General features: G+C 48.1%; 1 protein-coding gene across 3 annotated transcripts in view; it reads right to left on the reverse strand.

Moving 5' to 3' along the window:
• LOC117898964 overlaps nucleotides 1-25,175 on the reverse strand; it is a 40,591-nt gene that overhangs the window by 12,213 nt on the left and 3,203 nt on the right. The window contains exons 5-21 of one of the 3 annotated variants that reach the window (XM_034808703.1): nucleotides 23,709-24,431; nucleotides 22,668-23,276; nucleotides 18,447-18,752; nucleotides 17,461-18,371; nucleotides 14,717-15,544; nucleotides 13,163-13,798; nucleotides 12,835-13,018; nucleotides 9,159-9,484; nucleotides 8,140-8,694; nucleotides 7,714-7,871; nucleotides 7,033-7,654; nucleotides 4,147-4,884; nucleotides 3,434-3,601; nucleotides 3,041-3,336; nucleotides 2,711-2,798; nucleotides 1,698-2,579; nucleotides 1,402-1,604 (exon numbers count right to left, since the gene is read on the reverse strand). In XM_034808703.1, the coding sequence (XP_034664594.1) occupies nucleotides 1,402-1,604; nucleotides 1,698-2,579; nucleotides 2,711-2,798; nucleotides 3,041-3,336; nucleotides 3,434-3,601; nucleotides 4,147-4,884; nucleotides 7,033-7,654; nucleotides 7,714-7,871; nucleotides 8,140-8,694; nucleotides 9,159-9,484; nucleotides 12,835-13,018; nucleotides 13,163-13,798; nucleotides 14,717-15,544; nucleotides 17,461-18,371; nucleotides 18,447-18,752; nucleotides 22,668-23,276; nucleotides 23,709-24,431 (8,233 nt within the window). The remainder of the gene's footprint in view (nucleotides 1-1,401; nucleotides 1,605-1,697; nucleotides 2,580-2,710; nucleotides 2,799-3,040; nucleotides 3,337-3,433; nucleotides 3,602-4,146; nucleotides 4,885-7,032; nucleotides 7,655-7,713; nucleotides 7,872-8,139; nucleotides 8,695-9,158; nucleotides 9,485-12,834; nucleotides 13,019-13,162; nucleotides 13,799-14,716; nucleotides 15,545-17,460; nucleotides 18,372-18,446; nucleotides 18,753-22,667; nucleotides 23,277-23,708; nucleotides 24,432-25,175) is intronic. The other 2 variants (XM_034808704.1, XM_034808705.1) reach the window with 2 other exon arrangements.

Here is a 25,175-nt window from a genome sequence, read left to right on the forward strand (position 1 = left end):
CAAAAGGCAACCATACGCATCCGGATCCGCATCCGCATCCTGCCTCTTCCCCGACGTGCCTTTTGTTGGCAGCCATCTGCAACACGCACACACATGCATTTATCTCACTTTGCTGCTCATAATTTGTTTATATCGCTCGCTGCCTCGTACTCGTCCTCACGCTCATCCTCCATGGTGATGTCATCTCTTTCTGGTGCCTGGTGAGTGGTGAGTGGTGCCTGGTGCCTAGTGCCTGTCTTTTAGCCAAGCTTTTAGCCCCACTGTGGAGGCCAAAATGCATGCTGTCTACGCTGCTTCTCGCAGAGTTCCATCTAATAGAGTTGTTGATGTTCCGCTCTGTCAGCCCTTTGGGGGATTTTGTCGTTATCATCCTCGGCACCGATGTCGTCGTTGTCGTTGTCGTCATTGTCGCCAAGCGCTGTTCCTGCTGCTCCTGCAGCTCCTGCTGCTCTCCTGATGTTGATGTGGTTTTGATGTTTGTGCTTTTGTCAGGCATCCAAAAATGGATTGGCTTGGAGTATGCATACTTTAAAGGGAGTCAACTTTGGAGTCTAGAGTCTGGGGTCAGACTTCCACCGACAACCAAAACAACCAAGCAACCAACCAACCAACCGAGCACCGTCAACCGACCAGCGACATTCATCCATCTATCCCATGGACAATTATTCCGCCCAATTCCTGGCTGATGACGATTCCGCTGCTGACAGCGTAATGATGACGACTGCCATCGAAACAATCGCCGCTGTGTCGGTAGCAACGGCAGTGTGGAAGCTGTCAGGCGACAAGGACGAGGCAAAACAAGCAAAGCCCAGCCAAGGACAATGACGATGACAATGAAGTCTTACGGCCAACACATACGAGTACATGTGTGTGTGCCTGTGTTGTGTGCCTCTGTGTTTGTAATAGAACAACAGGATGTTGATGTTTCCAGTTGCGGTTTAGCCGTAGTCGTCGTCGTCGTCGTCGTAGTCCTCATCATCGCTCCATGTAGTAGCTGCCATGCGCTCGTCATTCCTGTCAGAGCATTGTCAGCAAGTTTGTTGTTGCCTCTATGCTGCTCCTCCTGCTCTTGCTGCTCCTGTCAAATACAATGACAACGACAACACCAACACCATTCACCGTCTACTATGCAAGAGAGAGAGCCTCCTAGTCCGTTGATAAGAGAGTGTACGGTCGGACGGACAGACAAGACAGTTGACCAGTCGGACAATGGACAAGAGACAATGGAGGAGAGATGGTGACAAAATCATAACTTGAATGGCTTAAGGTGAGTGTGCCAAGCCCCACAAGCTGATTTAATTAGGAAGCTACAGTGAAGCCAGGCTATGAGTACCCCCTCCCATACGAGTAAGAGTTTAGCCACTTAAGCCAGAGCTCATTCGGATGGCAGTACACACTCACCGCTTGACAAATTGACGCAGAATATCCACATCGCTCAGACTGTCCACTGGAATGGTGGGCAGCTTGCCATCGGCCTGTTGCTTCTGAAGTTGCTGCTTCTGCTGTGAGTCCTCCGGATGCTGGATGAGCTCGTTCGGAGTCACCGCGTAGGCATAAAACTGGTGAGTGCGTAGCAGGGCGATGCCAATGGATGCCAGCAGCGTCTGCAAAAGCATTGAGGCAGAGAGAGAGATAGAGAGAGGGAGAGAGAGTTTTCGGGTCAGACTGATAAATGAGCAAAAGAGAATGTCACTTACCAGTGGAACTTGGACCGGGGCCAGCTCATGGCCGGCAAACTGCAAGCGTGCATCCTCGCAGCCGACTGCCAAAACCCTGCCGCTGTCGAGGGACTCAATATCAATTTGCGTTTCAATCAATTTGGCCAGAAAGATGGCCTGCGGTGCTGGGGCCTTGGTCTCCGTCAGACGATGCCGCTGATAGAAAATGGTCTCCTGCAGCATGCAACGGGCAGCGTGGACGAGTACCTCAAGCAGTTCGCAACGAAGTGCAGCATCCGTGCTGGCGTTGAGGTCCCTCCAGACGCATGGCTGCTGTAGCAGTGAATCCATGGTGGACATCAGAACGCCCAGGGCGTCCTGTTCCATCTCCTGTCGTGTTGGCTTCCGCAGAATTTGTTTGGCCGCCCTGGCCAGCCACTTCAGGTATTCGAGAAGCAGAGGAACCTGCTCCTGCAGCAGCAGATGTTCGCCCACAAACCTCGCCATTACCCTCGCATCGATGTAGATGAGGGCCGTGTGCTCGATGCTGCGTATGCAGTCCATCAGTGTGGCCACAGCCCGTGCCACATCCAGCTGCTCGGCAGTGGGCGGTGCCACGGGGCACGTAGGCCTAGTGTTGGCTACCCTCCCCATCAGCAGGGTGCAGGACACACGCGCCAGCGGCGGTGGCTGCATGTAGTTGATGTGTGGGGCATGATGGATGCACTTCTGCCGGAACACCGACAGCATGGCGAACAGGGAGCCGGCCAGGGAGTGGCGCAGCAGACGGGCCTCCTGCTCGGGGCCCAGACTCCGCAGCAGGCGATTCAGCTTTGGTTCCGATTGGATCTCCAGCAGCAGCAGCATCAGTTGCTTCTGCTGCTGCGGAGCATCCTCATGCTGGGTAGCAAATTTGATTAGCTGTTGGGGGTGCATTCAGGGCGGAAAATGTTGTCAAAAGGAGACGTTGCAGGAGGACGAGAACGAGGACGGGAGAGTACAACAAATTAGCTGTGGCAGTGCCATAATGGCCAAGAGCTTGTCCCATTTACCTGCGCAAAGAGCCAGCTCTCATCAATTATGCGCGACGACGTCGCCGTTGCCGTCTCATTGTCCTGGCGGCACTCGAGGTCCTTCAGACTGGGATGAGGAGATGCAATGAAACATAAATAAAAGCACGCAGGTATAATGGCAGTTACTTTTGAACGAACGCTGAGTACTCTTCCCAGCACTTCTCCCGCCAAGAGCTCGGATCAAAAGGACCCCCCGTCCTTTGTGCAAGTGTATATTGAACAGCATTTAAATGGCTCCCCAGGAGGAGCAACAGGAGCTACAGGAGCAGCACTGCGCTCTCTTGTTGAATATTGGGGGGAATTACTTACAGCAGAGTTCGCATTGCATCCTGGTCCTCGCCCCCGGCCAGATCCCCATCCAGAAGCTGCTCATAAATGATACGGCGGGCGGCCGGGCCACTTTGGGCGGTGAGGCGGCGGGCCAGTCGCTCCATGGGAAGCTGCTGGGTGCGCTCTCCGTCGTGTAGCTGGTGGAGGCGACTCAGCAGTTGCAGGGCCTGCAGCGTAGGAGCTGCATCGCCGCCAGCGTCTCCAGAGGCGTCCTGCTCCTCCACTGCGGTCTCACAAAGGCGCGCCAGCAAACGCAGAACGATCCGAATGGATGGCTGAGTGAATCGAAATGGAAAGAAGGACACCCCACCGCACACAATGCCATTGAGTTGGCTTCATTATGCAGATGCGAAAAACTGCCAGAGGACTTACCCGGTTCAATCGGTGCGCATTCCGGAGCAGAAGCAGCTGCAGTAATGAGCCGCACTCGCGACGCACTTGGCACAGCTCGCAAAGGAATTCCAAGTGGTCAGCAATTAGGAAATTCAGATACTTGCCAGCGAACAGGCAGCGCACTTGTTGCGGACTCCAATCGCGGGCCTGCAATTAGTGGACAATTGGTTGATTTGGCTATGGCGGAGGCAACTGGGACGCTGCTGCTCCTCGGGGAGTGGGTCCATTGGCTAATGGCGCCAACAAGTGGCGCATGTTCGAGTGGCAATCAATTAAAATTATGCACAGCAATGCTCCGGGCCAGACCTGGTCCAAACCGGACCGAACCGGATCGGGCTTAAAGTAAGCCAACGGTTTAAAGGCCAACTGTCATTGGCAGGACAGGAAGCCGACCTCGAAACCAAAAACCCGACGCGGTGAACCGCAAAATTGCGAGTGCGACAACTGTCAGCCGGAAAAACTCCCGTTGTTGCGGGGGAATTATTCCGAGTGGGCCTTTCCACTGAGGCAGACAGACAGGCGGACACACAGACAGACGGACGGACGGACAGACAACGCTGTCGTCTGCCAAATTCAAATTAAACTAATGTGTGTTCCCTCCCCACCCAGCCCACTCATCCGGGTTGAACAACTCTTTCCACTTGCAACACACTTTACTGGCCATCCATCCCGGCCCGCCCCCACCTACTTACCACATTTGCACGACAAACTTCGCGCAGCACGGCACGCTGCAGGTTCCATTTCAGTGGGAGATGGGCGGCCTGCTCCAGCAGGACCAGCGGCTCCTCCAGACGCATGGCCAGTGCGAGTTTCAGGCAGGCCAACAGCACCGGCTCCAGCGATGCGGAGCCACCCAGCCCGGCAGCACTCATCAGCAGCAGGTTGTAGTATTTGCAGAGAAATTCAGATTCGGCCAAAACCAAACGAAAAACTGATTGAAGTGCATCCTTGTGCCGTGAGCGGCAGCAAACATTGTGCAGGGCGTTAACGAAGCGCCCGGCCAACTGGCAGTAGGCGTGCCCAGCCATACCGGAGGATGGAGGAGCGGTGCTACTGCCAATCCCGAGCAGAACATCCAGGCAGGCCAGCAGTTTCTCGCTTAAAACTTTGGCAAAATAGTTAATTTCGCTTATGGCCGAACGGGATGAGGAGGCAGCTGAAGCGGCGGCGGCTCTGGCAGCTGCAGCTGCCGAAGATGTCGATGGGGCTTCGTCCTGCCACTGTAGGATGGCTGCTGATGGGGATGCTCCGACTCCGACTCCGGCTCCGGCTGCGGCAGCTACGGCGGCTGCCTGCAGACGACGCTCGGCCGTTGGATTATTTTTCAAATAAAGTTTTATGTGATTCACTAAATAAATTTCCTCGGTTTTAAGGATTACATTTGCCAGCATAACCATGGCCATAGCTAAATCACCAAAGTTGCCAACGTCCTGCAAGAGAGAGAGAGAAAGGGAGATATAGAATCGTATAAGCAGAGAGAGAGATAGATAGACAGTAACTTCGCTCGGTGGCTAGGCTGATGACTCCTTTCGTTGTTGTTGACCGCCAGTGCAGTAAAGTGTGAAACTTTGCATAAATTTGTGTGACAAAGTTGCCACGCGACAACATCAACATATTTTCCTGCTGCAATTAGAAGCGAGGTGCATGCACCACATCCCATTCGGAGGCTATGGCACATTTTAAATGGTTTATTTTTGCTCCCCAGCCATAGTCAATGTTTGCACGCAGAATGTTATTTAAGTTGTGGCGCTTTTTTCAATTTCAATTAAAATGTTGCTATATGGAGCTATGTATACCCATACCGTATATACTCCATATATATAGTACTCGGAAATCATGAGAAGAGGAAAACTCAATTACTCATGCCACCTGAGCGGCAAAGACTGCATGAACTCTCTCTTAATTTTTTCTGCCAGCGGCCGTGCCGACTCTGGCCCTTGTTTATACGTATAGTAAGTGCGTCCAAATTAAATAAACGATAATTAGTTAAAGTTTTTTAAGCTTTGCGCATAATTTACAAGTTAAATGAAGTTGAATAGCCAGCGGGAGTGTCAGGGAAAGCTCTGTATGGGGCCATGCTGGAGTGGAACTTCTTCTCTGACCAGAAGGTAATGGCAAAGCCAAGGTAAAAGCGTTACCGTTAGACAGAGCAGTGGATGCACGACACTCGAATGAGATTCTTTGGTCTGCACATCCACAATCGACTGCCTACAGCCACGCGCATGGATGCATGGATACATGGGGGAGGGGAGTGGGGTTAAGAGATACATGGAACGAGAGCCTGTGCGAGTGAGACTGTGTAATTAAGTTGGTTTTAACTGTAGCATAACGGTTGACTGGGCCGATGGGTGTGGGTGGGGATGATGATGGTTGCTGCTGCACTGCCCTGAGGCATGCCCCAACCAGGGGCTGACTGGCTGACTGGCTGGTTGGCAGCTCGACAGTTAATGCATGTGTAGCTTAAATGCGCATTAATAGTTGAAAATGTGCGGCGTTGAAGCGTAGGTATTAAAAATGTCACGTATACGACATGTGCCACATTAACTACAACGCCACATGGATCAGCAGCAGGAAGAGACAACCTGAAGCGGACAGGGGGACAAGCGGGTACAGCCGAACCAAAACGAAATAAAAAATTGCCCCGTAACTGCAACTAAGTGCATTCGTGTGTATGTAAATGCGACCAGTTGCCCGCTCGGATGGGCGTACGGAGCAGGCCGTGGGCGGACAGGCAATGACAAATCGTTGATGAGCTCTCTGCTGGTAGCCCAGGAATGGAATGGCGTATGATGAGTGGGAGGGTGAGTCACACTCTGCCCAGCCCCTACAGGTGTGGTCTTTGGGAAACAAACTTGTTCCATGGGATGGGTTGCGAGTGAGGCAGCAGGAGAAATGCCCTGGATGATAAGTGTGATGCAAAACGGAAACGGAAGTAGAAAGCTTGTCACCTAAGCATCTACTCGTACACAGAAACTTGATGTCAATGCTTGATCAATGCCGATGCCCTTGAGCACAAACTACGAGTGTTGTCATTTGTGGCGTTACTTCAATTATGTTATTAAGTGGATGCCAGACAACACCTGTTCCAGGAGTAGTCAAGACTCGGGACTTGGGACACTCACATGTCATTACAAATTGGCAGCCTGACAGCTTGCCAGACCGTCGGGGCTGCCACATCGATGACTGCCATCGGCTGAGCGACAATTTTCTGTTCATTTGCATGTCGGACTGGATTTTAAGTTTCTGTCTGCATTCATAAATATTACAAATTGCCTGACGCCTCAAAGTGTGAGCCTGTATGTATATTTAAGCAGGCATTACGCATATTTATGAGTTCAATCGATGGCACACACAGACCGAGAGCGAGAGAGAGAGAGAGAGAGAGAGACAGGAATTCAGACAGACTGTGGAATAAAGACCAAGGCCAGACAGACAGACAGACAGTCAGAGACAGGAATATCTGACATAGTCTTAATGCATGCAGTAATTGATGCATTGACGGGCATCTGTGGATGGGCTGAGTGCTTTGTCAAGTTTTAGTTGCATGAATATTGAATGAATGCTACGCGATCCCTCACCTGTTCAATGAAGAGTTGCAGCAGCTGCAGGAATCCTTTGCTGTCGGCCAACACATGGTTGCCATTGTTGCGGAAGCAACTCTCCAGCAGCCGCAGATCCCCGGCCGAGTGCAGACGCCAGTGCCGAGAACAGAGAGCTCGACAGAGCAGCCCATAAACGGCATCCGCATCCTGGGCACTGCGATAGGAGGCGCTCTCCAGCTGCTGCAGGCTGCGCTCGTAGAGCAGCAGCAGGGCCAGCACCTGTTGACTGGGTCGCGACTCCACGAACTTTTCCAGCATGCCCAACACCACCTCCCGCTGGGTGTCCAGCTCGCGTCTCTGGGCCAGCAGGGCCTCTCGGGTTTCCGGCGTGGGTGCCGCTGTCAGCGGACTCTGGCACCCGGCTCGCACTGAGTTATTGCTCTCGCTGTCCAGCGCCTCCTCCAGTTGGCTGTGCATGAAGAAAAGCTCGTAGCTCAGGGTCTTCAGTGCGAGCAGGGCCACATCGCGCACAGCGCTGTTGGCCAGCAAATTGTTGGTGATGCTGATGATTTTTGGGATCGTGATCAGGGGTCGATCACTCTTGTGGGTCAGCTGCACGAGGAATCTCAGCATGGTGGGTACAATGATGAAAGCATTTCTGCAGAGAAATAATGCTATAAATATAATTAAAAGACAAACAATGATTACTCCACCCACCTGTCTATTCCGCTTTCAATCAAATCCAGATTGCTGAGTATCTGCTCGAATATAACGTTCTTCGAGTCCAGTATGCTGTAGGTAACATTCAGTTCCAGCAGCTGCGATAGCAAACTCAAAATAGGTGCCTGAATCAGCGCATTGGATTTCATGAAGAGCTGCCGGAGAGAGGGGGGAACATGTATACTAGTGCTCGGCAAATGTTTGCCATTAATAAAATATCAATGGATGCGCTCCGACCCCGGCACAGAGACACACACACACACACACACACATGCAGATTATGGGATGCCCCAGCGATGCCCTCCTGCAAAGCCAAAGCTGGGGCAGGGTTCGTGTTCGTGTCTGTGCATTTTTAATCAAACAAATTGGCAACAACTAAAATTAATTAGCCATCGCTGGCTCCTGCTGCTGGTAGGTACTCACCGTCAGACAGTAGATGACCAGTGGCTCGAATAGCTTTATAAGCCGGACGCAGTCGCCCGACGGCGGAGTGGTTGGCTGCAGGCCCTGCACAAACAGCATGCCCAGTGCCTGGAGTGGGGATGCATCAATTAGTGGCTGAGTTGTATCTCTTGGTCCAGCTCCAGCTCCGGCTCCTCCTCCAGCTGCTGCTGCTCCTGCTGCTGGCTTTGAATTTATTGTTGGCCAAAATGTGGAGACTGCGCCATGGCCCCTGCCCTTGGCCGCAAAGTAGGGCCGTATGAATGTGGAGTGGTGTCCATTGGTGGCCGGCTGCTGCACTCCCACTTGGCTACCATAATTTTGGGCAAATAAATATTTCAACAGTTGCCGCAGACATGCAACGCACTCGGCGGGCGCATAATTTATGAGCTTGGTCAAATAGTGGAGTATTTCTTCGATTAATTTTATCTCTGGCGGGGCGGCTGTCGGCCTCGCCTCAAGGCACAGGCCCAGTGCATTCAGACAGGTCTTGAGGAGACAAATTAATAGGCTGCCAGCCTCGTGATTTATGGTTATCTGCATGCACACAAAATGAAAGAGTTGGATTAGTTTCCTTCCATCTAATATCCCACCCGAGGGAGAAGTCTGCCACTAATGCAGCCCGCGCATTAAGTCACATTTAGGGGCGGTTTGGGATGGGGAAACTCAACGAACTTTCTGTTTGAGCTGTCGCTGACGTCTGGGAGTGGCAAGAGTCAAGTTGCATTTCGTCGCGGGCTGAATTTTTACAACTCATTGCCATTGCCATTGCTGCGGCACAGTGCTGCCAAAGTGTTGCATATAAAACGGTGCCTTGCGCTGTACGTGCAACCGAGGGGCTGAGCTGCTCTCTCTCACTCGCGTTGGTTGGAGCCGGCAAATCTCAGTGCAGTGCACATGCACGTGCCGTACAACTTTTGCCATTTCAGCGCCACTAGCGACTTAATGGCGGTGGCTCGAGTTGAGTCCGCGTGCGGGTGAGGGTCCGTGGCTTGACTTACCTTGTAGCTGTCATTAGCACCTCTTAAAATGTTGTAAAGTTTCATGTAAACGTAATCGCCACCAAAGTAACCCAGAGCCTGGAGCACTGCTGGATCTCTGCTGCCACCGCCGCCGCCGCCGCCACCACTGCTGCTGAGGGAGAAGAGCTCGCTCTTGGTCGTCTTGGAGGAGCTCCCGCCGCCACCTAAGCCGCCGGTGGACTGTGGCTGTGAGGGCGGGCGCTGATTGGTCACCAGATGATAGTAGATGTTCAGCATCTTGATGCTGTGACGCAGCAGAAAGTCCAGATGGGAGGCCTTGAGCTCACCTGAGCTCAACATGGCACCTGTGCGAAAGAGTGAAAGAATGGATGTAGAATGTAGATTCGAGGCATATTAATGGCAAATTAAGCGATCTCGTTCTGGCTAATTGTGTTAAAATGCAAACGAACACTTAAAATTATACAAATGCCTCGTAATTGCAGCTCACAAAATTAAAAACGCATTAATGGATTTGCAATTGAAAAGTGTGTGTGCAGTTCCAGGGGATTGCTATGGCAATGCCGGGAAGGCAAAGTCCAGGAGGTGGGCAAATAATGTGAAATTAAAGCAAAAATTGCATAGGTAACGAGCGGAAAACGCTTCAAAGTGTGCCATGATTTATATGCATTAATTAATGTATGTATGTATGTGTCTGCGTCTGCCCCGTGTTTGTATCTGTATCTGCATCTGTATCTGTATCCGTGTTTCGTTGAGTGTATCCGTGAGACACGCAACATTTCAATTTATGTGTCAACAATGCCATACACATTTTTGTATTTTTGCATTGTTCAAAGGAAGTGCCGGGGCAAAAAATGATTATTTACAAATAAATTAAACTGTATGCGCATAAATATTTATAAAAATTAAGTGTTGAGGGAGCCATTTAAAGGGCCCCTCAACCTCTCAACCCCGTAGGGTGTGCCTGGAGAGCATTGCTGCGGGATCGGGCATATCCGTTTGCATTACATTTACTAATTAATTGAAAATCGCACACACACACATTTGCAATGAGACGACGCCATTCTTCCGTTGCCGATTTATATTTATTTATCGCACGATTCTCTGGTTTTTTTTCTTTCCGCTTTGGCGCCGGGGGAAAATGCCCGATTCGACCCAAACTCGAAATGGGAATCCAATGTATGATTGGTATGGATATAAGCGGATAAATGCGTTAACCCCAAAATGATCAATGATCGGAATAATAATAGTATTGCAAGTCTCTCACTCTCTCTTTCTCTATCCAACAGTCATAATTAATCACTAGCTACCAGACAGTATTTTATACTCGAGTGCCTAGACAATAAGATACCCGGTAGTGATGAGCTTTAAGAGGTTTAATCTACGTTCTACTGAGAACAAATTGTAATATTATATTCCTTCAACGAATAACCTTACGAATCAATAACAAGAAAGCATTCTTTCTGGCTGTTACACACTGCTACTCGCATTCACAAGAATACAAAAAATCTTTGTTGGTTATGACTTGTCTGTGTAATTATATGTTTGATACTTTAATCAACCCCTGAGGCCATCATTTAGCCAATTAAGAGAGCACACCCGACCAGATAAGCAGTGCACGAATGCTTGCGTTTTAAATTAAAAACCACAAAGAAAAAAAGCTTGCCCAAAGCTCATTGAAAACAAAGGAATTAAGTCGGACATAATGCATAATGCATTATGGCTTACAATCCGCATGGCTGTGTGCAGGTGTGCAGGTTTTTCCCGATGGCTTTAAGCCTGGCCTGTTGCTGCATTGTTTCTGTGAAATTGAAAACTGTTTACAAGCATTTTTGCAACTGTCAAAACTTATCACAAAACGCCACGCGACACGCGACAATGTCGCGAAAACATTTTGGCGATTTAGTTTTCAAATCAATGCGTACCCACACAGCAGGACGCATGACTCATATCATGGCTTAAATGTGAAATTGTTCGATGTGCATGCAACTAACAAAATGCAATTTATCGCGAGGCAGGGAATAGGGAATGATTTCATTCAGACGGCGCGGCGCCACTGACACAAAAATTGTTTAACATTTAATGGTTTATTAATAATTTAATTACTTTTTGATTATGGAGGATTACATTAGTGCATAGCAAATACGCAGCTGGCATAATAAATAATAAAGCGGCAGACATTGTTCCCCATTCCGACGAATGCGAAAATAAAGCATTCTAATGCATGTAATGCCACGCTGGGCAGGTGTTTGGGTGTGAAGTGGGTGGGAGGTTCTGTGTGAAATGCCACTAATGAAATCGAGTTGAAGTTTGGTTTTGTGTTTGTTGTATATTTTTTGTTGCTATACGCATACGCAATTTTTGTAAATTGAATTGAAATGTTTATTAGCGCGCTATCTGCATTATTGCTGTGGATGTTGTTACAGTTGTCGGCATTTGCTTTTGCTGGGCGCACTTTGTTAATGAGGCTGTTGAAAATTATTTAATTAAAAAGTTGCTCTGCATTATGGGTATGCTCTGAATGCACTGCAAATGCAGCTATTGTTTTTGATTGCAAAATTGAATTAAATGTAACATTTTTTTTGGTGTCAACTTTGTTTTTTTCCCCCTGAAATGGTGTATTAATAGTAACTGATTTTGATATGTCGTAAAGTTCAATTAACATGTGGTGGAAAATTATCTAAAAATGGTAATTTGATCATGATAAAAATCGATAAAGCCACTAACTTCATAAGTAATTATTGCTTGGTAAAAGTTAATTCTATTTTATATTTTCTAGTGATTAATTCTCCGCCGATGTTGCCCCTAAAATTTGAATTTGCGACGGTTCTGTAAACGTCATTCAGTTTTCGTGTTTGTTGCAAAGAAGTTCCATCCAATTGTTCAATGTTTTATCTACAGTAGCGAGATGAAGTGCATCCAACATTCGAGCAATGTAAAAAAGAAACCATACAAAACGTGCATCTATTTTCATGTGGCTAATTTTTTAACGATGTATCAAGTATTTTTAACAGATTGCAATAAAAACTTTTAGCAGAACGGAAATTTAAAAACATTTATGCTAATTTTACGTTCTCCTTGATTAAATTTAAAAATAATATAGATGGAAAAAAATATATATGTTAATGTATCCTACATGTATGTATATGTAGACTATACGCGTGGCAGTTACTTACACCACAACATGAAAATATTTATGCAAATCTATTTAATGACAAACAATTAATTAAAATGATTTATGCAAACGTTTCCACAGCATATATTATTGCATAATGCAATTAAATATGCAGTCGCAAAACTAAAAATTACATTCTTGTAATTTCAGTAAAATTAAATTAGCCAAACGAGCCGCCGCCGCCGCAAAGTGCTGCACAATGGTACGGTCCAGACCGTGTGTCCGCTCGTACGACCGCCCGCCCGCCCAGTCGAACAATTCGAATAAATATCGGAAATATCGAGGGTGCAGTGAGGCATGCGAAAGCAATCATCAGGCATGCCAGTCAGCAATTCATACGCAAATGTATCCACATACATGTCTGTCTGACTATTCACATGTATTCACATGCGTGGGGGAGTGCGTGGGAGAGTGTGGAAGCAAGGAAGTACAATATCTTCTGGAGCAGTGTAGTGTAGTCAGTCCTTGCCTTCCCCCCACACAACCCTTCTGTATCGGTGATTACAAGAGTGCTGCACTCACCTGCCACCAATTTGCCCATCACATCAATCAAATCGTTTTGGCAACTCAAGTCCGCAGCCGTTGCATTGTTGTAGTAGGCGTAGCTAATGCAAATCTCAATGAAATTGAATTCCAGCCAGGCCCCTTGGTAGTCCACAAAATTGAAGTGCCTCAACAGCAGCCGCAGCGCGTAAATTATGCCGAACTATGGAGGGAGAAAGGAAACGGCATAACTTTAAAGTTTAAAGAGATTTTGTGGTGGTGGGGTGGCATTCGACCGCTTCGACTCCCACTCAATTCGTTTCGCTTCGCTACGATTCCGTTCGATTGGTGGCACACAAATATTTACCTGCAAATTTTTATCATTCAGCGTCATCAATTTATTTGTCATGCGATACAAAACTTTGGCCAAAACTTTTTCCTCCTGCGCAATTTGACGTGGCATCGGCAGGGCAAAAACATGCCCCTCGGCCGTGCCATCAAAGTAGGCCGTCGCCGCGGAGGCGGCCGCTCCAGATGCCGTTGCCGATGCGGAGGCGGATGCCATGCCTGACGTTGGGCACAGCTTGGATGTGCCCACAACTTCTGGGCACACGGCTGCGGCACTGGAGAGGCTGTGGCCGCCCACCAATGCGAGTGCATCGAGATCCGCCAGCGGCGGCACAATCGTCGAACTAGCCCGGAATAAATTACGCAACGTCACGGACATGCTGCCAAATATGCGATAGTCGAAAAAATCCCAAAGCAAATTGAAATTAGTTTGTTGAGTTTCGGCGTTGACGTTGCCATCGTTTTCGTCGGCTATGGCAGCGTTGGCCGTGGTGTCCTCTTCTGTAACATCCTTCGTTGTGGCTGGTGTTGTAGGTGGCTGCTGCTCCTGGCGCGCCGTTTGCATTATAAAGCGGCAAAGACAGCAGGCGGCATGTTCCCGCACCCGGGCATCATCATCGCCGAGCAGATGGAAAAGTTCAGACAGAAATAGCGCCTGCAAGGATCGCAAAAGTGTTTTTGAGTTAGTCGACTGCACGTTGTAAATCAAAAAGTGAGCCAAGTTTTCATTATGCAGTTTGGCAGTTTTTGGTTCGCTTCTGCAGATGCGGTTCACCCACTTCTTGGTTCGACATCATTAGAGACTAGGAACGGTTTCTTGGTGTTGCTGTTGGAGCTGGTATGGGTGCGGTTTAACAACCCACAAGAAAGTGTGGAAAAAGTGAATCCTACTCGTAGTTGGAAATACCTTTGCCTAGGGCTCAGCTCTGAACTTTAAATGGCTTTCTATTGATGGGATTGTGGGCAAAGACTTGAACACTTTTGTAGCTTACTCAAACAATTTTTGTCATTTACTGCGGTGCATTGATGGGGTTGCATGTTCGAATAATGATTGATTACACAGATATTTGCTTTTGGTGGATATTTCCAAGGGTAGAAACGTGTTGTTTGAATGTAATAGAATTTTTAGCATTCAATTTGATATCTCGTCAATTGTATTTTTCCTCAATTGTTTGACGACTCTCAGGGCATCGTGTCCCTCTTTTTGTGCCATTTAGCAAATTGCTTGGCTTTGTCAAAATAATAAATAAACAAATGCATGTGTAAGGGCCGCAAATAACCCCCTCAAACTGTCAGTCAGCCAGCGGCAGTACGATGCGCTACACACTCGCTGCCAGAATGCACAAAGAGCTCGGCCACACACTTGAGTGCACAAATGTTCAATAAGAGTTGTCAGAGGAGTAGTCTCCGCCTGGTCGCCAGCACTTGAATTGCTTTTCAGGCCAGGAGAATGAGAAAACATACGAGTAGGGGATGAGGACGAGGGCGAGGACGAGTACGAATACTCGTCGAATAATCTGCACAATAAACAAGCCGGCGTGCCTGGCTGTAATAAGACGATTTAGCTGCTTACCTCATAAGTGCAGACAATGTCCTCGTCGTGCGCGTCCTTGCTCCAGTCGCAGGCAGTCGCATCCTTCTGGTACGGGTACTGCCCCTCCTTCTGGCCCTCTGGGTGAATGCTGTTGCTGCTGCTGTCGAAACCGCATCGGACATTTGCGTAGTAAGAGCGCAGCAGCACGTAATTTAAATTCGAAATAACTTCGGCGTATTTATTCTGGACCAACCAATATTTATTGTGATGGCAGAGTCGGAGTTTGTTCAAGAGCAATTTGGGTGAGATGGCAAACACGCAGAAGGGTCCAAGTCCATGACCGGGCTCATTACCCAACTGGCTGTTGCAGTTGCCATTATTCTTTTGGAGCCCCTCCTGTTGCTGTTGCTGCTGCAACCCAGTCGATTGCAATTGGAAATCATTCAAAAGAGCAGCCAGTAGCTCATCATTATCAGTGGTCGAAGACTTGGAGTTGGCACATGTCCCAGCAACAGCAACAGCAACGGGATGGGCATCAGCATCGACATCGACATTGCCATCGTTAGGGATCCTTTGTTGCTGTGGCTGACTGCTTAAGGCATTATCCTGGCCCTTTGCAAAAGTTTGTTGGCCAAATGTTTGCGCCTGGCCCGGACGCTTTTGTTGTCCACTTGAATGTCGCTGCAGCTCCTGTTCCTGCTCCTGCTCCTGCTCCAGCTCGAACTCTGCCTGGGACTGCTCCTGCTGCTGATGAGCATGATAATGACATGGCGGCGCTGTCAAATATTTGGACACCACATGCGGAAATATCTTATCGAATGCATTCAACGCCTGTATAACCACTGTGTGGATCTCGTCTTCAAGGCCCTGCAACATAAGTGGGATAGAAGCAGAAAAGCAGAAAACTTTTTGGCTAAATTTCTTTATAGTACATTGGTCCCGAGAACGAGAGCTGAGAACAGGCATAAGATGGTTTTTGTGTGGAAGCAAAACGAGATGTTGGCTAAGCGAATTTGTGTTTTATTGTTTGCACAAGCAAAAAGTTTCCCACAATCACACAGTGGCTGCCCCCAGCTGCCCCAAAGCATCGTCCCATTCCATCCATACGCCATCCGGGCATCCATCTGAGAGTGTGTGCATTTTTAACGAATCTCTAACAAGCTTTTCCTTCTCCAGACCCGGTCCTGGGCCAAAGGGCTATTGTTATCAAAGTTACTTTGCCTTTGGCCTGCTCTGGGGAAGATCTTCCCAATTCCTATTCCAATTCCCATTCTCAGCATCTTTCTATCTCTCTATCTCCAGCGTCCGAAAGCGGGTCTGGTCTGCCAGCGACTTCTGTATGCTGGCAAGTGCCATTGAGACGGATTTTCGGCCATTATACGGCAGGCATCTAATGTGATTTTCATCTGGCACGTCCTGCGTCCGTCCCATCACCAAGTCCGTTCCCATTCCCATTCCCCATCTCCATCTTCATTCTTCGCATGCATTTGGCTGCATATACTTTTCGGGCAACAACATTGCATAATCAAATTGCACTTTTGGGGAGTGCCCCCACAGTAAGCAGCCAGCAGCAATTTAAATGTTCGGTGCCGGCCACTAAATTATTGAATTCAATAAGAAACCAGCCACGGAACAAGTCCCCGGATCGGAACCCCAACTTTCAGCCACGACCAATCCCCAGACAGAAATCAATGTGCAACTTATGCGCACATTCTGCATACACCATACCCCAGGAGCAGCACAGGGTGTGCAACTCGCATGGAGTGGAAAGTGGAGAGTGAGATGGCAACGGATACACTATGCGCTGCTCCCTTTAGGGGCATTTGCACTTGCACATTGCGAAGGCGATAAGAATTTTCTTTCTTATTTTCAAATGAAAAACAACCCAGCCACATAGAATGCCGTCGGCTAAGCGCCAACTGCAAGTGCAACTTCTAGAACACACAGAGCGAAAGGGAGAGAGAGATAGAGCGAGGAGGCACCGACTGAGGTTGAAGTCACTGGAAAAATATTCAAAAGGCAACAGCCATTGATATGGACACGTGTCCGGGTCCGTGTCCGTATCTCTCTCTGTATGTGTGTTTGCCTGCATGTGTTAAAATATGTTAGCTTGATGGTTTAACATAGAAAAAAGTACAGCGAAAAGGTGGGGGCACACATATTTATAGATATACTCGTATGTAGAAGAATGTTTGCACACGGCAGGAGGGCAAGGGGCAGCAAAAAAAAAAGAGAGCAAAGAAAAATGCTACTAAATATGCAACATAAAGGTGGAGTTTGAATACTCTTAGAAGAAATGTAATTTACATACGAGTATTACATAAAAATGTATTATGTGCTTTATCTTTTCTTAGTATCAAAGATTTTAAGCTAAAAGATATGGTAGATCTGTGATTCAATGAATGCCAACAATAACCAACTAATTCCAAATGCGCAGCTAAATAGATATACCCGTTTCAATAGTACACTTCAAGTTGCATATCGTGTACCGTGGCGTATGCGTTATGCATATACAGTGGCAGGGGGCAGGAGTTGGATGCAAAAAAGACACAGAGATAAAGCAGTAAAGGGCGGACTCTGACAAAGATATAGCCAGATAGATATACAAAAGCGGGTTAGCATACATGTAATGTGGCTTACCATTAGGCGGAGTAGAAGGAGTACAAGGAGGAGGAGTGGCACCATCAAAGGAACTTTCTCCGCATGCCCATGGGGCGATGCTACTCGTACATTTTGTTCGACAATCGCTTAAGATACAGTCGTACACTTTGTGCGAAACTCACCTTCAGTAAAATGGCCAGCAAGTGTTGCAAGCTAAGGCCACGTTGTAGTTCCAGGTACAGACCAGCTCCACTTGATTGGAGGAAGTAGCCTAGTACCTGCTGAACGCCACCGCGTAGGATCGGATCACAGTGTTCATGGAAGAGCAGCACATCCGATAGGGCTTGGCACCCAGAGGATGGTGGTGCTGCCGTTTCGAAGCTAATTCCTTTTCGACTGCGCATTGATTTGGTCCGCTTGGGCGGACGTGGCGGCAGGCTCATCGGTGGCGTATCCTGCACGGCAACTGTGGGACGAAAGGCGCTGCCAACGATCTCCGATTTGGACAGATGATCCTCGCTGCTGGGCTTCTTACTGGACTCCTTCGTGGAGATACTCCGAAGTAGAACCGCGGCATCTGCACTCCGACTGAGCGTGGGTGCCGTTTGCTGCAGATAAGCCGGACCTGTGCTGGGTCCAAAATGATCATCCTTGATGTCCAGCAAGAGCAGGTTGTCCTCGTTCTCCGCTTGGATCAGAGAACAGTCCAACGGCTTCTTGTCCGCCTCCCCCTGTGAGGTGTTACTGCTCTGGGGGCTGGAGACCTGAGTGCTATCGGCACTTCCCAACTGGCTGGTGTCTTCCAGCAGCTCCAGTTCCTGGTCAGTTATCTCCAGACTTAGCTGGAGCACACGCGGAGTCAGGCGCACGCACTGAGCGATCACAGCCAGCGAGAGGCTTTTGATAGACACTCGACTGACGCTGTCTGGCTGTAGGGCCGCCGCCTGTCCGCTCAGCAGGAACCTTGCGGTCACCAGGCGGGCTGTGTAGTAAACCAGCGACTGCTCCGAAATGCTGCCAATCTTCACGCTGATCAGGGCACGTCCCACAATGGTCTGCTTGAGCGGTGAGTTCTCCACTAGAAAGGGATTAGCTGCGGGGAGTGCAAGTACAACTCCTAATTAGCTGTTTCTGCTCCCTGCACTGTCTGCGACAGAAAGGGACTTACCATTTGGCGTGGAGCGACGCTGCGGTGTCTCTGGCGTAGAGGCCACGGCTGGTGCATCCATCATCAGGGCTGTGGATGCCGTGTAGGAGGCGGTAATCGAACAGGAGTCATCCGCAGTCGTGGGTGTCTCGGCAATCGAGGACTGGCGCTCTGGTAGACCGATGCTGCTGCTGGCCAAGGAGCTCAGGGAGAGCGTCAGTGAGGCCGTCGAGACGGCGTCTGATTTATCAGCGGGCGCCGACTTGGAGGGCGTGGACTTAGAGCCAACACTTGATTGACGAAAGAGCTTACTGACCGACTCCGAAGCTGTAAGCAGAAGAGCACAAAAGAGCACGAAAGCACAAAAGCCTCTGAGTTAGTGCGTCCAGTCGAAAGTTCAGCAGATAAGTCGGGTTTGACACTAATGCCAGCGATGGCGTTGGCTAATTTGCGGTTCCTTCACCCAAGAGCCAACACCCATCCCCACACACGGGATGGAGATGGCCAATTACCAAGCACATTCGTCTGTTGGAAAATTGCAAACTTTGTAAACAATTGGGGGAGGGACAGGCACTATACTGTGTGCATTGTTTGTGTGTGTGTAGCTAAAACTACTGAAACTATTTTCCTTAGCTGCTTTTTATGTTGTTCTATTAACTTGCCCCTGCCGCGGGCCAACTCTTTTTCTCTCCGAGTCTATTGGAAATTAATTGAAAACTTCAATTTCATAGCAAGTACACAGAGTACAGAGTGTACAGTGCAGAGTGGAGAGCGCAGAGTGCATGTTCTCCCACTGACCACTTAAGTGGGTTAAAAATTGCTGCATCTTTTAGATGCACTTGTTGTGTGGCTTTCTCTCTTCCCACTATTGTTGTTCTAATGGATGTTCCGGCCGCATGCAAGCGCTGTAAAAATTAGAACAGCCAACGAATCCAACTCCAAAAGCGAACTGGAACTGTGGCGAGCGGATGTAGAAGAACACTTTATGGTCGGACAGCTGGCATGGCAGATATTTGTGGAGGAATCCAATGGCCAATGATCGGTAAGTAAAGCCATGGAATATAACCTCCAAGTAAAATAAAAAGATAGAATCTAGGATTTAATAGTCGAGCAGATCATTTGATCCAATGAATAGTAAACCATGTTAGATATTTACACATCTCTTTCAAATCATTTTAGCTTCTCTCAAGGTGTAAAAAAAACCATCAAACTCATTCCGATATAAATGTTTTCCACTCAAAAGTTAACATCGAAAATAGCAACACCGTGGCGTTACGCTCGCAGAACCGCAACCAAAAATCAGAGAGTTTTCCGCGAAGTTTTATGGAATTTTCATGCATGTATGTAATTATGCACCGAGGGGAGCCATCGAGGCTGGCTGCCATTTTCTGCTTTAATAGTTTCGCCTCCGTAAAAGTGAAAACAGCGGCAGAAGCAGTAGCAGCAGCACTGCAACTTCTCCCGCGTAGTTTTTTTTTCCCCCCTTTATTGTGGGAGTCACGTTAAAAATGAAAACAAAAATGGCACCACGAAAATGGGAAATACAACTTTGAAGCGCATAAGCAACGAAAAGGGGGGGAAAAAAAGTAAACCCCAAACTAGACGACAACGAAAACCGCGTAGGAAACGTAGGGGACGAGCGGAAAACGCGCGGCAACGGGATTGGGTTGGCGTGCGGCACACTCTCTTTGGGTGCTGTTGGGTAATTGAGGGCTGAGGAAGAGGGAGAGGGGTTCTACTTTATGTTTGACATACAGACGGGGGAAACCCTCTTCACTAGAGTCACACATGCAAATATTTTTTACTGTTCCACACACATTCAGGGATACATATATTTGGGTAGAGAGAGCCGAAAAAAACAATAGCAAGACCAAGAGGCGTAAAAAATTGTTTATGAAAGTAGGGTATCGCTGTGGAAAAACTGGTGACAATATTGAAAACCGAATGCACTTTCTGGTTGTGGTTTAACCTTGGTTTTCTTTGAAATAAATATTAAAACACATTGAATTTGTCTTTTCGTTTTTTTAGTTCCTATTTGTTGATCCTTTTCAAGAATTATCTTCCAAAATCTGCTATAAAAACTTCATTCTTTTAATAAATTCAATCTCAGTTTAACTTCAACTTCTAACACTTTTAGCGCTTAACTTTCTCCACTTTTATGTGTAGAGTATACAAATTGTTAGGGCTAAAGATCGTTGCAGATCCATCCGTTGTAGATGAAGTTGGGCGGATGCGGCACTGGCTGTGGCTATATCTATAGATATATATCCTCACAAATACATACATACATACGTACATATGTATATTTATAAAAATAAAAAACAAACAACCGGCAATAACTACCGCGGACGGACAAGCAAAGCAGCGCAAAAAGGCTGATAGCGCATAAGTGCACAACAACAACAGCAGCAACAACAACAACAACAACTGGAGTTGCAACAACTGCAGCATAGGGAAAAGGAAACAACAGAAGGAAGAAAAAAATATAGCTAAGCGCGAACCAGGCAAAGTGCAGCAGCAACTGATGGCTGGCTCTCCTCTCGTTTTGTCCCGTTCCAGCCATGCTGGCTGGCTGGCGGGCTGGTTGGCTGACGGTTCTGGCAATGCTAAATAAACCCATGCCACACAGATATAGATACAGATACACACCCCCTCTCAGCACACCCACACACACACACGCATACGTTTACGTATACATATACTGTGACACAACATGTAAGCTTGCATACATGCAATTTGAGTAACCGCATTTTATCACGTAACCCATTTGTCTTAACCACTTTGTTGCCAACTTGCAGTGTGATGCTTTGGCCAAGTGGCAGCGGCGGCGCAAGAAAACCAGCAATAAGGTTGGGGAGCATGGGCCCAGTTGCTGCAGTCGAGTGGGTGGGCGGAGCAGGAGTACGAGTACGAGTCGAGCAAATGCATTGCCATGTTTCAAGCTTAATCCGCATCTTTCACACACACACACAAGGACAAACGGACGGACGTACACACACATACAGTTACAAGAAATGCCGGATTTAAGCCCAACATTTACGTCAAGTAGATGCGGGTTTTATATGCACTCACTCTCCCTGGCCATGGCATCCCCCCTCCAATCCCGCTCTCACTATCTTCACATGATAGTACGCCCCCGCCCCCGCCCCCGCCCACAACTCATTCGCTTAATTAGTACTTCCGGCTCAGTGCAGTACATTTCCTTTGTTTATTACCAGCCCCCCACTCAAGCAACCGCGCCACGCACCCCTCAACGCTAACGACAGGACATGGGTCTGGCATCATGTCTGCATTTCTCAGTTCTCCTTCTGCTGCCTCCACTACACTCCTCCCCTGTCTTTTTTCAGCGGACCACCTCCATCTTGTTTATGGGTCAGGGCGAAAAGCGTGGCATACTTGTGTATACATACAAATGTATGCACATGCGAGCATCCTCCAAATAAAATGCATTTTCCTTTTTTCGAAACGAAAAGTAAACGTTTTAAATATTAAAATAAATTAAGTCAAGGACAAGCAATCAGAAGACACGTTAGGTGAAGTTCGAGCAAATAGAATCAATGCAAATCAAATGCTTATCCTCTTTTAGAGAAGAAATGACTTTGAAAAGTGTCCATCAACTGAGACCCTGAGGGATACCTCTTTCCCTCTATCTTTCTGCCAATGTGGCTTCTACTGTTCCTCTGATTGTTGTTCTCTTGTCAACAAAAATGACAAAATGTGCCACGCAAGATGCATTCAATGAAGCCACAAATGATGCATGCACCCTCGCTCTCTCCCAGTGGAATGCTGCACGAATTGCCTAATTTCACTCGACTCTCGATACCGCGGAGACTTGCAGCAGCCACAGAATCAGAAACAGAGGCAGCAACAATTACGCTTCATTAAATCGCAAGTGCAATTGGCAATTGGGAGAGAGACGCAACATGCCATGGAAATTGGTTTTGGCTCCGAGTCACGTCTGTCCTTCGATGCCATTCCCGTTGCTGCTGCAATTATGCAAATAATTTCATAGCCCAAAAATTGCAAATAAATGCGGAATTGTTCATCGCAATACAAGTGTAACAGAGGGGGGTGGGATGGGTATAAGAGAAGAGGTAAATAGAATTCGGTTGCGTCTGCGGCAGACCGTGAAATGCAATAACATTGAATGGAAATAGTTTCGATGACTTTGAAGCGATCCCCCGCCGTCTGATGAAATATTTACCCAGGTTATGCATAGTCATACGCTCTAAAGGTCCTCACCTGCATTGGAATGCGACAACAGATTGTTAAAGAATGTGCCAATTGTTGTTGCATCGCCGCTTTCTATCGCATTCTCCGATGGGGTCCCCTCCGGTGGCTGCTGCTGCTCCTGCTCCTTTTGCTGCTCTTTGCTGCCGGCAATTGTGATTTCGGCCTCGAAATCGATGCTGTTGAAAGATTCATTGTCGATGTCACTCAAATGCTGGGATTTGTCATCGCCGCCGGCAAGTAGATTCTGCAGAGATGACTGATGCTGCTGCGGTTTGGGCATCCCCCTGACATCGGCATCAACATCAATCAGTTTATCTATCCCCTCTGCCGATGCTGCCGCTGCTGCTGATGCTCCTCCAACTGATGCTGTTGTTGCGGACAATTTGAATGCCGCTGACATCGCCTGTTGTTGTTCATTTAGTTGCGACAAAGTTGTAAAGTCATCGCACTCGGCGCTCAGCAGCTCCATGTCATCATCATCATCATCATCGTCGTCGTCGTCAGCCACAGCTACAGCGCCTTGCTGCTGCTGTTGCTCATCCAAAGAGCTGCTGGCAACGCATTCGCTTATGCTGCGTGCGGCATTTCTAATGTGGCAGCGCGTCGCTTTTTCGGCAGCTAGCCAAAAGGATCATCATCATCCGCACAAACATGAAAAGAGAGTGGCAGAGTGGCAAAAGACATGGGTTAGCCTTACAATTTGTGTAAATATTTGTGCAAGATTGCGCTGGCGGCGGCAAATGCAAATTTGGTTTGACCTCGTTGCTGCTCCATGTGCCGCCGCCTAAAAGCATGCACTAATAATTTTCATATGTGCATTGTGTGGGTGTGCATCCGGTTCTCTCTTTCCCTCTCTTACCCTCTCTGGCTGTGCAATTGCTCAATTTTCTTGATTTCGGCGTGGTCTGTCTGTTGGTTAGTCCATCTGTCTGTCTGTTTGTCCGTCCCCCTGTCAGCAAGTCACATTTCCACATGACTGCACACACCCCGCACACATACCCCCGCACACATGCTCGCATCCCGACTTGCATTCTGCCTTATTTGCTATACCTTCATCAGCAACGGAACTTGCTGCCTCGGTCGTGGCATCTTCCCCAGCATTAATTCCCAACGAGCTCTGGTGGTGCCTCCTCTGCTGCTGCTGCTGCTGCTGCTGTAGCTCCTCCTGCTGTTGACACTTTGGCTGGAACTGGGACTGGGACTGGTGCTGCAGTTTTGCATTTGAATTCTTTTCCATTTGCATTGCAGTCTCCGCATTTTGCTGATCCTTGAGCTGCTTCGGCTGCTGCCGGTGGTGCTCCTCTTCTTGTTGACTTGTCGCCACTTCGTAATTTTTCAATTGGAATATTTGATTTTTTAATGATTTCCTTCGCCGCAAATACTCATTGTGCTGCAATTGTTGATTGCACAACAGTTGGCACAAACTCTGGCCCAGACTCTGCTGCTGACTCTCCGCCACTCCGGCCCGAGGAGCTCTGGCATCCAGCGACTGAAGTATGCCATTGATGACCTCCAGTGTGGCATTTATAATGGCGTGATTCGTTGTGGGCTGCGTGCTCAGCAGGTGCAGACAATAATCATAAATTTCAATAATTTGCCGACAGTCGGAGGTCGTGGCCTGATGTTGTTGCTGCTTCTGCTGCTGTCCGGCCAGCGACTCCGCATCGTCATAATTATCCGTAGAGTAGCCGCGTATTAGCTGGGGCAACAGCAGACGCAACAGCCCCAAGGCGCCCAGCACGCAGTTGCTTTGCTGATCCGCCAGAAGGAGCTCTATAATGGGAGCAACGAGAGAGATAGAGAGGTAGATAAGTTAGTTAATGGAGAGAAAACTTAAGGCTACTGCTGTTGCAACAAATTAAAAATGCTCTTGAAACTTTTCTTTTTGTGCAGCATGCGTTGGCAATTCCAATTTGCTGAATCGATAGATAGATGTATAAATGGATACACAGATGCACCTTTACCCACTTGTGCGTTTTTGCCGGTTTGGCCAATTGCAGTTCATACTTCTTTCATTTCGTGTTCTTTTCAAAGTTTTCCCTCATATGTTTTGCAACAAATTGCCTCCAATTAAATTTATCTCGTTGAAATGTTTCCATCTGATATTTATAGACTCCGCACTCTAGGAGCACCAGAGGAAGGTGGAGAATGGGAGGGCAAGAGTTCTGTTTTTGCTCCATCTCTTGGCTCTTGGCTCGTGTTGTCTCTCCTTATTTGTCGTTTCATTACGTATACGCCACCAATCACAAAACGCCATGTTGGAAGTTTGTTACTCAATTAGTTTTCATTTTCTTCCTTTGGGGCGCAAAATTGAAAACACTTCCCGCTCTCTCGCTCGCTGGAGAAACTTTTTACATGGCCCTCGGTGGCATCGTGAGCGGCAGCGGCAGCGGCAGCCAAGTGACTTTGCCACCGAGCACAACTTGCGGCCTGTTTTCATGTGTATCAATTAATTGCGGCAAAAGCCGCAAGAAGTTTCTTCAAAATTGGCGGTGGAGGCATTGCTTCGTTCCATTC

This window comes from Drosophila subobscura, chromosome O (genome assembly GCF_008121235.1).
Source record: "Drosophila subobscura isolate 14011-0131.10 chromosome O, UCBerk_Dsub_1.0, whole genome shotgun sequence".
Taxonomy (NCBI): Eukaryota; Metazoa; Arthropoda; class Insecta; order Diptera; family Drosophilidae; genus Drosophila; species Drosophila subobscura.